At 62.1% G+C, this 12,808-nt stretch overlaps 1 protein-coding gene across 2 annotated transcripts; it reads left to right on the forward strand.

Annotated features, from left to right (window-relative positions):
* The first annotated feature begins 3,672 nt into the window (after nt 1–3,672).
* SHISA8 (shisa family member 8) lies at nt 3,673–12,772 on the forward strand. Of its 2 annotated transcripts, none has more exons than XM_065665104.1 (4): nt 3,673–4,507; nt 11,076–11,200; nt 11,311–11,451; nt 12,066–12,772. In XM_065665104.1, the coding sequence occupies exons 1-4, from the start codon at nt 3,960–3,962 to the stop codon at nt 12,341–12,343; spliced, it is 1,092 nt and encodes a 363-aa protein (XP_065521176.1). In that variant the 5' UTR covers nt 3,673–3,959; the 3' UTR covers nt 12,344–12,772. The 2 variants fall into 2 exon arrangements, with proteins under 2 accessions (XP_065521176.1, XP_065521177.1); XM_065665105.1 differs by lacking the exon at nt 12,066–12,772 and adding an exon at nt 11,603–11,857.
* The last annotated feature ends 36 nt before the right edge of the window (nt 12,773–12,808 follow it).

Below are 12,808 nucleotides of genomic sequence, written 5' to 3' on the forward strand. Positions count from 1 at the left end.
GCAGCGGGCAGCATCACAGCACGTGCTGGCAGTTCTTCCCGACAGCCTTGGTTCGCTTCCGGCTCTTCCCAGCTGATGATGCTGGGCGTTAGCGGCTGATCCGCAAGCAGCAAAACCAAGTCTAGCAGCGCTCCTCGGCACACGGGCAGGAGGTGCCTGCTGGCAGGAGCCCTCCTGCCCAACACAGCCCTTCAGCATTGGAAATCCACCTCACAGCAGCATCCTTTCCTCTGTTCACCCCATGGCCAGGGGGGCAACTGGGTCCTGCATGGCAACAATCACTTTTGGGAGCAAATGTCTCTGATTCCCTGGCTTTTTAGGGACTCCCTTGGTAGCTCTGGGGCTCTGAACACCCTCTGCCTGCTTTCACAAGGAGCTGATTGCACCCCAAAGCCTCCTGTGCTCAGGGACACTCCCGTGGCTTTGCTTCACATGGGTGGTGGTGATGGCTCCCTCATCATCATCACCAGGCAGGGGCCTGGCAGCTCTGCCTGCCTTGCACGCTCCCATGATCGGCAGGGATCTGGGTCTGTTGGGATCTGTGGCCATGACACAGAGATCATTGCCAGAAACAATCTGTTTACAGTGTCAGTGCTTGGCGTATTCCTCCCCGCCAGTATCCTATTTCTGCAGGCGCAGAGACACCCTTCTGTAGTCTGGGTGGCGTTGTCACTGCAGGGCAGATTCCTGTGACATCCTCCAACACTGGTGGCCAAAGCCTACCAGAGCTCCTCTCCCAACTCCCCATCCTGAGAAATGCCCGTGGATGTTGCACGCTCTGCTTTTGCTTTTTCTCTGGAGGTCCCTGCTGACCTGATTCTTCCTGCAGGTCCTGACACTGATTCCTGGAGATCTGAGTGGTGTGGGTGCCAGGCTATAGCATTTCACTGCCGCAGCCCCCTCCCTTTTGGGATACAGCTAGTGGCTGGGTCGGCTGTTTGACGAAGACAAGCTGAAGGCTCAGTGGGGCTGTGGGTGGATGTGCCAGCAACACATGGAGCCAGCCCTTGCCAGGGGGTTGCTCCTCCACACCGTGCCCTTGGGTTTGCCCTCCTTTTGGGTTGATGCACGCAGCTAACACCTGTGAGCGGCTCTCCCTCCCTCGCTCTTGCTCCCAGAGACCGTTTAAATCGGCTGCTTCACACTCAGTGAACATCCTCTCCCCCTTAAACCCATTCCTGTTCTCCCAAGTCGCGCCAGGCAACCGTTTTCCAGCAAACTCCCTGATTTTGGCCAGTTTTTCGCTCTGCTTGCTAACAGCCTGTTAAACCCTCCGGGCCCCTGCGGCGGCTTTGCTCGCATGCATGTCGGGAGCGATCGCCCAGTGCCTGGGAAATGGCTGCTGGCATCACCTGGGCAGCAGCAAACTTTGCTTGCGCAGCTTCTCTCAGGGCCGATGCTGCTGTTGGTTATTAGTGCTAACGGCCCCCATGTCTGCCACTTCCTGCAATGGGGCCTTTCATCAGAGAGCCCCTCCGAGACTGGGGGAAAGTTGGCTTTCGGAGATGTGCAGTTTTCTTCCACCTCGCTGGCTTTTTATCTCTTTCAGAAAGCTCTGGAGGCCACAAGCTACCTTGCCTAATGGATCTCTATTAGGTTGTGGCACTGAGGGGGGTGGTCGGATGTATCCTGGGCTCCAGCTGCTCTCCTTATCCATGTTTTCAACAGTATCTGGCTTTCACCAGCCTCCAGATGGGAAGTGGCCGGGGGCCTGCAGGGCCAGGCTTGGTGACTTGGGAGAGGATATTTTATCCCCTAAATCCCTCCCTCAGCAAAACACAGCAGCGTTCCACCCTGCTGTCTGTGCAAACAGACATGCGGAACACCGCATTGCCTTGATGCTCAGGGAGGATGAAGACAGCGTGTTTTGCTCCCCTCTGTGACATGTGGCACAGTGCTCTTGCACCCCAGCAGCTCGCAACAGCCAGCTCTAGCCCTACCTGCGCACAAGAGGCCCCCAAGCTCCCAGGCAGGGCAGTAGTCTCTGCGGGAGCTCCATGTCCATGTGAGACCCTCAGCCTGCCGGCTGTGGTGGGGCAGGTAAGGGATTGTTCTGAGGACAGGCTGGTCCACAGAGCTTCAGCGCTGGCCCAAAGGAGGGAGCTGAGCCTCCCTTTTGTAGAGTCATAGAATCACAGAATGGTTTGTGTTCAAAGGGACCTTAAAGCTCACCCAGTTCCAACCCCTGCCACAGGCAGGGACACCTTCCACTAGAGCAGGGTGCTCCAAGCCCCTGTGTCCAGCCTGGCCTTGAACACTGCCAGGGATGGGGCAGCCACAGCTCCTCTGGGCAGCCTGTGCCAGCGCCTCAGCACCCTCATAATGAAGAATTTCTTCCCAATATCTAATTTAAATCCCCCTCTGTCAGTTTAAATCCACTTCCCCTTGTCTTGTCACTACAGGCCCTTGTCAAAAGTCCCTCTCCAGGTTTCTTGTAGGCCCCCTTTAGGGACTGGAAGCTGCTCTAAGGTCTCCCTGGAGCTCTCTTCTCCAGGCTGAACAAGCCCAACTCTCTCAGCCTGTCTCCATTGGAGAGGCGCTCCAGCCCTCTGAGCATCTTCATGGCCCTCTTCTGGGTTCGCTCTAGCAGGTCCAGTTTAATCCCGTCTCTATCATTACAATGTCCTTTTGCATCACTGCGTGCCTGGGTGCTGGTATGTGGATGCTGGCACTGCACAGCTCAGAGACAGCCCCATTCCCCAGGTTAGAATACCGACAGGGCAAGGCAGGGTGAGGCAGTATTTGCCAAAGGAAACAGTGGTGGTGCCGGATTTGCTGCCCTTCCCCATGGCGGGATGCAGGACTCTCTAGAGAGGACTAGGGGCAGCGATAAATCCCACATATCACTGCCCCTTGCCCAGGCCACCCTTGTCCCTCGCTGCACAACATGCCAGTGGCGGGCAAGGGGCTCAGTGGCACCTCAGTTTCCTGTCCCGTGCTCTTGCCACCACAGCCCAGTAAATGACACCTTTCTGGGGGGAGGACCGGGTGGTGAGGATTACTACCATTGCTATGGGTGGCACCGGCTGGAGAGCAGAGCGGTGGGTGCACATCACTCAGACACGTCCGGACTTCAAGGGGCTAGCCCATGGCTAAAATCATCGCGGCTGTGGGGAGAATGCATTTCTGGAGGTGTCCCAGCACCCCCCCCCCCCCCCCCCCACTTCACCACCCTGCAGCCCCCCTGCGCACAGCTCCCCTTGGGGGATGCTCACACGAGGCTGGGTCTGCTGCTGTCCCCCTTCCCCGCGTGTCCCCCAGGTGTGGGGCTGCTGGAGGCCCCCCCCCCCCGCACCCCGAAGTGCCACCCTGCCGCTGCGCAGCTCCCGCTCGGGAGCGGGGGGGTGCTCGGGGGCCTGTGCCACGCGTGCCCGACGGGGAGGGCGGGCTGCGTGCCGCCCGGCGGGCGGGCAGAGGGCTCTGTGAAGGACCTTCTCCGGTTTCCTCGGGAGGCTCCCGGGCGGCGGGGGAGCCGAGCCCCGCTCTCCTCCCGGCCGCGCCGGCTCCCTCCCTGCCTGCCCCCGCCTCCCTCCTCCTCCTCCTCCTCCTCCTCCTCCCGCTGCTCCCCCCGCCCCGGGAGCTTTCGCTGCTTTTCCCTTTCGCCCCTGTCCTCCGCCGAGCGCGGTGCCGGGAGGCGCGGGGATGGGGCGGCCCCCGGCCCCCTGCCCGCCCGCCCGCTCCCGCCGCCCGCCGCCGCGCCCCCTCCCCGGCCGGCGGGAAGCGGCGGCTCTCCCCCGCCGCCCGCCTCGCCTCCTGCTCTGATTCTCTGCCCCTCGGCCCGTCTGGGGGAGGCGGGGGGGGGGGTACGTCCCCTCGCACTTCTCCCCCCGTCCTCTCTCTTTTCGTCCCCCTTTTTTTGCCTTCCCCTTATCACCCCCCCTCCCATCCATCCCGTTTCTCCTCTTCGGCGGCCATGCGGCCGGTCCCGGGCGAGCGGCTCTAACTCGCCCCTCGCCCGAATGGCCCCGCGGAGCCGCGGGCGGATGGAGCCGAGCTACGTCGTGGGTATCTGCTGCCTGGTGCTGCTGGAGCCGGGCCGGGTGTGGAGCGGCGAGAGCGGCACCGGGGCGCCAGGTGAGAGCGCGAACGGCAGCCAGGTACCGGCGGCGGAGACCACGGCCCCGGCGCCCACCGGGGCGGCACCACCGGGTGGGGACCGCTGCCGCGGTTACTACGACGTGATGGGGCAGTGGGACCCGCCGTTCAACTGCAACGCCGGCATCTACCAGTACTGCTGCGGGACCTGCGGGTACCGCTTCTGCTGCCAGTTCAAGCCCGGGCGGCTGGACCAGAGCGGCTGCTCCAACTACGACACCCCCAATTGGGTTAACACGGGCCAGCCGCCCACCCGGGTGGACGAGACCCCCGAGGACCCCACTCGCGACAGGACCAACATGATCGTCTACATCATCTGCGGCGTGGTGGCCATCATGGTGCTGGTGGGCATCTTCACCAAGCTGGGCCTGGAGAAGGCACAAGGTCCCCAGACGGAGATGACCGTCTCCAGGTAATGGGATCCGGTCCCCACCCGCTCCACTTGATCCCCCCCACTGGGCATTGTTCCCAGTCCCTTGTGTGGGGTTAACCCCAGCTTCACCCTGGGGGTGACAAAAGGATGAGGTGATCCCCAAAACCCTCACCACAGCATGCTGAGGCAGCGGGGGGGTTGGGGGTGGGGGGGGGGTGGGTGGGTGTTGGCTGCAGCCCCCCAACCTGTCCTGCTGGTCCATGAGAAAGGGCGATTGTACACCCGTGCCCTCTCAAAATGACATGCTCTGTCCCTTGAGGAGCCCTGTCCATGGGCTGTCCACCAGTGGGGTGGGTGATGTGAGCTATAGGTCCTGGCTTCCCCCTGCCCGCCAAACCAAAGCTGTGGTTCCCGATGTGCAGGGGAGATGAGACTGGGTTTGACTGTGCGGGAGGTGACTCGGGACTGCAGTCCCCTTGGGCTCAGCCTCGCTGGCAGCGCAGAAGGGAGAGGAGATGGCAAAGGCAGATCCACCGTGGCTGCTACGTTGCCTCAGTGTGCGTGTGCACGCGTGTGTGTGCGTGTGCACGGGTGTGCGCGAGTGCCCGTCTCTGTGCACTGGTGTGGGACACTGCAGGGGACCAAGCTGCACACCCGCTGGGGCTCAGCCTCCAGTAGGCACTTGGGCATCCTCCCCATGGCCACTGCATCCTGTGGCTGCAGCCCCTGGCTTTTCAGCCCGCTGCTGGGGCTGAGCGTGGGGGCAGGTTGGGGTGTCAGGAACACTTTGGCGTTGGGACCCCCTGTGCCTCCCCCTGCTCCTGCCCAGCTCCCCTGGCTGTCAATGCACCTCCCCTTCTTCCTCCTGGACCAGTCCTAGCTCCAGATACACCCCATTTCAGGGCTCTACTTCACATCCTCCCGGTGGGGACATCGAGCCCGGATAGAAACCCATTTTTATGTCATTTTCTTTGGGGAGTTTGGCTTAGAATGAAAAGACGAAACCACAAGGCTGGAGGCAGTGGTTCCACTGGGACAGTTGGAGCCACCCTGATTGTACCCCCTGGCACAGACACCCTCTCCTTCCCCCTGCCTGCCCGGGGCTTTGGCAGCCACTGGGTGCTGCACCCCAGCTCCGGACCTGCTGCACCCCATCCCCAGATGCACCCAGCTCCTTGCACCCGCCCAGGGGAGCAGAGGCTGAGCCGCTGCTTGGAGGAGGGTCATAGCAGTGCCTGGATGGGGCTCACAGGGCCCTCCTGAGCCATGTACGGCAGTTTTGGGGGGGTCAGTGCTGTGCCCCCCTTGGCAGGGAGCCTGGCTGGCTGCTGTGCATGCCTGCGCCTCCTCCCCGTGTCACCTGAGGAAGTGCTGGCACCTTGACAGGATCGATACGGCCTCTGACAGCCTCCCTGCCTCCTGACTCCCCTTGCACTCCCCACCGCCATGTCTCTTTTTGGCCTCCCCGCAGTTCCAGGGAAGCGTGTGGGGAGAGCTCGGCCCCCAGGGCTCGCAGACCCCTTTCCTCATTCCCATGCCTTCTCTCACCACCAGGACTGCTGGCAGGACTGCTGCCACTACTGACCAGGCGTAGCCTCGAGTCTGTGCCTCAGGAGCTGGGTTTCCTCATAGTCCCCCTCTGGCTAATCCAGACTTTCCCAATGAGTTCAGGGAGATCAGTGCCTTTTCTCCCCAAAGCCACAGACCTTTAGGGCATATGGCCCAGGAGAAGGCAAGTTTTCCTTGCCTGCCTTTGTGGGACAAAACCAGAAGGGCACCTCCATCACTGCAGAAGTCAGGAGAGGTTTCCTCATCTCCTGTGCCCTGTATCCTTCTGTATAAAGCCAAGAGCCACTCTGGTTCCACAGGCATGGTGACTGGCAAGCTACGGCAGGGTATGAGCGGTGCATGGGGTATAGAGCCCCGGGCACCATGCAGGGCACCAGGATGGACTGACGGGTGCTGGACTGATGGAGGCAGTGGTACACGGCACTGGCATCAGGAAAGGGATGCTGTCTTCTCCATCCCAGTGAGCACTCAGTCAGCCCTGGCATTACATTCTGTCTCAGTGCTTGTGAGAGAACAGGGCTATTTCTAGCTGCCTCATTCCATACCCATGCATGGGTCGGGCAGTGCTACCGAGCCTCCCTCCTTACGCCTCAGGTAGGAGCTTCTCATTTGCTCCTCGGGCACCGCATCGTGGCCTCGGGCCAGCTCCCTGTTGCACGGCCGGCTTGGTTTCCATTCTCATCCCTTTCTCCCTCCCGCCAGGGTTTCTCAGCTCCTGGGGAGCGCTGCCGGCTGCCCCGGGACAGCTCCTGCTTGCCCACTGTGGGGAGGAAGGCCAGCCACTTCTGCACCTCCAGATGTTTGCCATGATCCTGGTCGGGGCGCAGGATGAGCGGCCAGGCTCAGAAACCCCACTAGCTCCTCCTAGACAGAGACACCCGAGCCCTCGTCCAGCTTCTCCTAAGGTCCCCATGCCTCAGGCTGCCTCCAGCATGGTTTCTGATGGCTTTGGCTGCTGGGCCACGCAGATAAGCTGCAGCTACCTGGTGTGTCTTCCCCTCCCCATCCGCCTTCCTCCTGCAGGGCCTTACAGCAGCTCCCTCAAACCCCTCTCCTTCCTGCTCGGCTCAGGCTTGGCACCCATCCCCAGCGCTCGCTCAGCCTGGCCAAACCCCGCGTTGAGTCAGGAGCACCCGCCCCTGTGTTTCTCCAGGCCCCGGATCCGCAGGGACGCCAGGTCCTTGGGGGCCTCCTGGATCTGGCTGTGCCCATCGCATGAGAGCAGGCAAACACCCCTGACCTCCCCCAGAACCTGCTGGAGAGGGGATTGCAGTTTATGGCTGGGGTGAGCATCCCTATGGGGAGAGCTGGGCGAGGAGCAGCCTCCTGGGGGGCAGCAGGATGGTGGAGAGGGGCAAACCAACCTAGGGAAGTAGGTACCCTGGCAGTCGCTGAACCCCCGGTGCTGGCTTTTCAATCCCCTTGTCCACCATGCTATTTGGGGTCCCAAAACTGACAGGGTTTCATCCCTCACTGCAACTGACCACACCAGGTGTTTTTGCAGTCCATGGCCATGCTTGCGGTTGATGCCCAAGGTAGTGGCTGGTGGAGGTGGAGAAGTGTTTGCAGGCAGCATGGCGAGTCATTACGCGCCATCTGGGATGAGGGAAGGGGCCCAGCTCCGGGAGGAAGGGAGACCTGGATCCCTGTCCCTAGACTGGATGCAATGTCCATCCAGGTGGGCTCACTCCCGCTGCCCACACTTTGCCCTCGGTCTGTTCCTCTCTGCTGCAAGCCCAGTTTTGCAAAGGTACCTTTTGCAGGTTCCTTCCTGAGCAGTGTCCCAGCCCCACCAGGCAGATGTCCCACAGAGCTGAGTGCATGGACGGGCACAGCCTGGCCTGAGCGGATGCACAGTAAGCCATAGGAAAGGTCCCCGCCATGGGACCTTGGTGAAGGTGGCACTGTGGCTGGCACAGAGGCTGTGTGTGCGGCCGGGTGCCGGCCCACTTGCAGCCATGGTTTGCCATGTTTCTCCTCCACCACTGTGTGCTCTGCCATGCCCTGGGTCACGATCCCACATGGGCACCTTCATTTCATGCACCAGCATTCCCATGGGGATGGCCCTGGAGCACTGAGAGCTTCATCCCAGCTCTTCCATGGAGCTGCCGTGGCCTCCAGCATCACTGCTCCTGTATCAGCCTCTTTGCTTGGTTTCAGGGCTCGTGCCAGGCTGGTTTGGCACAACCAGGCTTGCTGGGGGCTGTGTGCCCACACCGGCGAGGCTGTGCTCAGGCAAGCTTTGGTGGCGACAAGCGACCTTCACACATGGCCTCACGCGCTCAGCACCCGTGGCCATGGCGGTGGAAGGAAGCCTCGGTGGTGCTGCCCATTAGTGTTTAGTTGCAGGTGAGCAGTGCAGGTTTAGAGCCGCATCAGCCCTGTGTTCCCCACCTCCATCTGCACCCTGGAGCTGTCCTGGTGCCACAAACCACCCAGTGACCTATGGAGATGTGGTCCGACCTTCCCCAAGCCCCCAGCCGCGGGACCATGCCGGGGGTCATGAAACTCCCCAAAACACACACAGACACATCAGCTCGTCAGCACAGTGTCACCCTCCAGGGCCATCTCCCCTGCACTGCAGGGCCTGGGGACAGGGATTGGGGTGCAGCCCCCAGGGGCCCTGCTGACAGCTCTGGCTGGTGATGTGAGGGTGGGGGTGAGCCTGGATGTTGCCGATGCTGAGGGGTCATGCATGCTCCTCACCTTAGCGAAACAGCTCATTAAGAACGGCTCAGGGCGCTATCGGTGATTGTTACTGTCCAAACACCCTGGGTGGCTGGCACGGAGGGCACGCTTATGAGAAAGAGCGCTGATGGATTTATCTGGAGAGGAAGTCACAGATAAAGGATTGCTCAAGCTTCATAAATAGACCCGATGGGAGAAAAATATGAGAAAATAGGTCAGATCGCATTGAACTTCCTGGTGAAACAAGCCCGGTTGAGTGCCGTGCCCTGGGGACAGGCGAGAGCAGGCAGTGGCCAGAGCATCCCAGGGGAGGTTGGAGCTGATGGGGCGGCAGCTCCCCGTATTGACAGCCCACAGCCACAGGGATCTGCATCCCCCGGCCCTGCCTGGGCACAGCTTGCAGCCCACCCACGCTGGTGCCCAGAGCTCCTCTGGGTGCAGCACCCGTGGCCAAAGGAGCCCGGCTGGGCTCAGAGCTGGGGCAGTGGCTGAGGAGGGCTCTGGGGAGGTGAGGGGTTTCGGTACAGCCTACCTGGGCAGCGTGGTGCAGGGTCTGACCATCCTCACAGGGAAAAGGTTGTGTCTTCTCTTCAAACACCATTTCCCATGTTCCGGTCTGAACCTGTTGCCTCTTGTCAGCCTGGCACTGTCCCTGTTGCACCCTCCCTTCAGATGTTCACATACATTGATAAAATCCCCCGGAGCCTTCTCTTTTCCAGGCTAAACAGCTCAAGCTCACTCAGCCTCTCCTCACAGGAGAGATGCTGCATTCCCTTCGTCATCTTTGTAGCCCTTTGTGGGAGTCTCTCCAGTATGCCCACGTCTCTCCTATACTGGGGAGCACAAAAGGGACACAGCACTCCAGGTTTGGCCTCACCAATGCCAAGAGAAGGGGAAAGACAACATCTTTCGGATAGGCTGGCAACACTATGCCTGGTGCAGCCTAGGAGACCGTTCTATGCCCCAAGGACATGCTGCTGGCTCATGGTCAGCTTGGCGTCCTCCAGGCCCTTCTCCACCAAGCTGCCTTCCAGCTGGTCACCCCCAGTATACACAGATGCCAGGGACTGTTCCTCCCCCATTCCAGTTTATTCTGCTCCCTGAGGGCCCTGTTGTGATCCCAGGGGGGTGTTACCCAAAGCTCCCCAAGAACGCTGTCAGGTGAACCCAAAGGGCAGCTCCCTTGTAGCTTTGCTCTTGCCGTCACCCAGTGATGTTGACTGGATCCAGACTGGGAGGGAAATCATCCCAGGAACAACACTTGGAGCCCCGCAAGCATCCGCACCTCTGGGTATAAAGCATTGCTTTCCCCGTTGCTCTCACTGCCTTCCCGGGCAATTCCCTGCACTGGGTTCATTGGGCTTTTGAGCGCTCCGGGGCCATGAGCTGTCACATCCACCAAGTCAGGATTATTCCCCCGTTCCTCTCCAATTTGCATTGATGCAGCACGTTGAGTTTAATCTGCTGTTTACCGTCCAGCCTCTCGCTAACGCCGAGCTCCTGCCGCAGCTCACGGTGTGTGTCTGTGAGGCAGCCAGAGTCACTGAGGTGCAAGGCGTGGGGTTAAGGAGCCAAAATGAGCCCTGAGCGGACACCCCTGTGCAGCCGCGCAGGGGGAACGGTGGGTCTCCTCATCGCAAAGCCCCGTACCAGTGGCAGCATCTTGTCCTGCCCTGGCGCTTGCTGCCGAAAGCAGCATGTCCACATGGACATGTCCTGCTCCGGTACCGCCAGTGTGCCGTGGTGGGACTGCAGCATCACCGCGCATGAATGTTAGACAAAACAGGGCTTTGTCTTATGTGATGGTGCTTAACGTTTAACGCTCTTACTTATAAGGAGGGTGTTACGCATGGATAGGCTGTGCGCTGGTGGCCGCCGCTGGTTCATCCTCGTCCCCAAAGAGGCACAAGCGGCCCCTCTAATCCCTTCCTCGGGGTCTTCTTTGCTCTGCAGGGACTTCAGATATGTCACCTCCTCTCCCCACCTCCACCAGGCTCTCACTCTGGGGGAGCATCCCCGAGGTGTTGTTCCAGCTGCTGCCAGTTCAGGTTCCTCTGACTTGGCTTGTCGTAACCTTGCAGCCCGCTCCAAGCCATGTGTCTCCATCACCATCCGCACCACTGCCGCTCCCGGTCCCAGGAGGGCTCAGCCCCCATCCACTGCTGGGGGAGCTCGCCCACCGCCATGCGGAAGCTGGGCTGGGAGCCTAGGTGTGCTCCTTGCTCCCAGCAGCCATTTCCTATCCCCAGGCTGCCTGGCTCTGTCTCCACAGAGGGGGCTCAGCCCTGGGATGCTTTGGTGGGGTCAGGGGAGCAGGGTGTTGTGCTAATGGCCCTTCATCCCTCCCCAGGACGCTGACGGACCTGCTGAAGCAGCCAGGTCATGGTCCCTCCGAGCACATGGACGGCCTCATGGGGGGTGTGCAGGTCCCGCTGGGTGAGGGTCTGGCGCGCGGGTCCCCCCGGAACGGCGCAGGTAAGGTGCTGGCACGGGGGGGAAAAACAAGCTCCCCATGGTGAATAAAGGCAAAAGCGTTTATTCACCCAGCCTTCAGCTGAGCCCCTCCGCCTGCCTCTGCCCCCCAGACAAGCCGCCCTTGAACAACGCCGTGACCATTGCCCCCCCGCTGGGGCGGCCCCATGGCCATGGCAAGCGCCTGCCTCTGACCAGCAGCCTGGGCCTGTCGGCCCCTGCCTACGCTGCCTACACCACCCTCAAGGCTGGAGGTGAGTGCTGATGCTTCACGGGTGGGGGATGCACCCCATGGACCCCACAGAGGGTGGGGGACTCACAGAGGGGCACGGGCAGGACACGCACCCCAGGGCTCCCGGGCAGCTGCTCATGGCAGAGTCTTTGCTGCCCCCCACTGCCCCACAGACCTGCTGCGCTGTCCAGCCAGTCAGAGCCCAGGATCCCCCATGGACCCACTGCACTCCCCAGCCCAGATCCTCAGAGCCCAGGATCCTCCATGGACCCACTGCACTCCCCAGCCAATCAGAGCCCAGGATCCCACGCGGACCCACTCTACTCCTCAGCCCATGAAGGCTCAGGATCCCCTATGATCCACTGCAGTCCCCAGCCAACTAGAGCTCTGGACCCCTTAGGATCAACTGCTTCCTTCGGACAGCCAGAGCTCAGGATCACACACAGACCCACTGCACTCTCCAGCCAGTCAGCGCCCAGGATCCCGCACACACCTGCAGCACTGCCCACCCAGTCAGAACCCAGGATCCCCCCCCCCCACCCCCCAGCACTTCCCAGCCAATCTGTGTCCAAGATCCCCCACTCCCCAGCCAATCATCACACGGGATCCCTCCCACTCCACTCGCTATCCCCACAGAGAGCGCCCCCGAGGACTTCTACCTGCGGCTGGGGGGCCCGGAGCCTGCCCCCTCCGGCACGCTGCCCTTCCCGCACGCCGAGGCGCCCGTGCTGCCCGAGGGCTGCCCGCTGCCCAAGGCCAAGCTGCCGGGGGGCCCGGCCTTCGCTGGTGCCTGGGAAGGGGCCGCCCCCCGCGCCCCCCGCCGGCCCGGCCCGCCCCCGGGCGCCGCCACCCCGCTGTACGGGCCGGCGCCGCGGCACCTCGCCACCAACAGCAAGACCGAGGTCACCGTCTGACGCCGGCCCCGCCGGGGCCGGGGCTGCCCCTCGGCTGGGCGCCGCTGACAGCCTGCACGAACTGGGACGTGCCGCGCTCCCGCTCCCGGGAATGCGGCTGGCGGCTGCGCTTCGCCACCGAGCGGGCACCGTGGGGCAGGCTCGCAACGCAGGCAGCAAGCTTCAGCCGTCCCCAGCCTCCCCGTGAAGGGGCTGAGCCGGGGGCACACGGGCAGGGCGCTGCTCAGGGGACGATGCTGGGCAGACCGCAGCGCCCAGGGGTGGCCGACGCGTCCTGCCGGGACCAGGCACCCGCACCCAGCTCCTGTGAGCAAGTCAGGGAAGAGCAAGGGCCTCAAAGCACCGTCCCGGTCCTGGCAGCAGAGCCGGAGCAGCCCCTTCCCCTCCCCAGCCTCCCTGTACCCACTGCCTCAGCCTCCACCTTGTCAATAAATACTACATTAAACTGTATGGCCTTGGTATGGA

This window comes from Lathamus discolor, chromosome 1 (genome assembly GCF_037157495.1).
Source record: "Lathamus discolor isolate bLatDis1 chromosome 1, bLatDis1.hap1, whole genome shotgun sequence".
Lineage (NCBI taxonomy): Eukaryota > Metazoa > Chordata > Aves > Psittaciformes > Psittacidae > Lathamus > Lathamus discolor.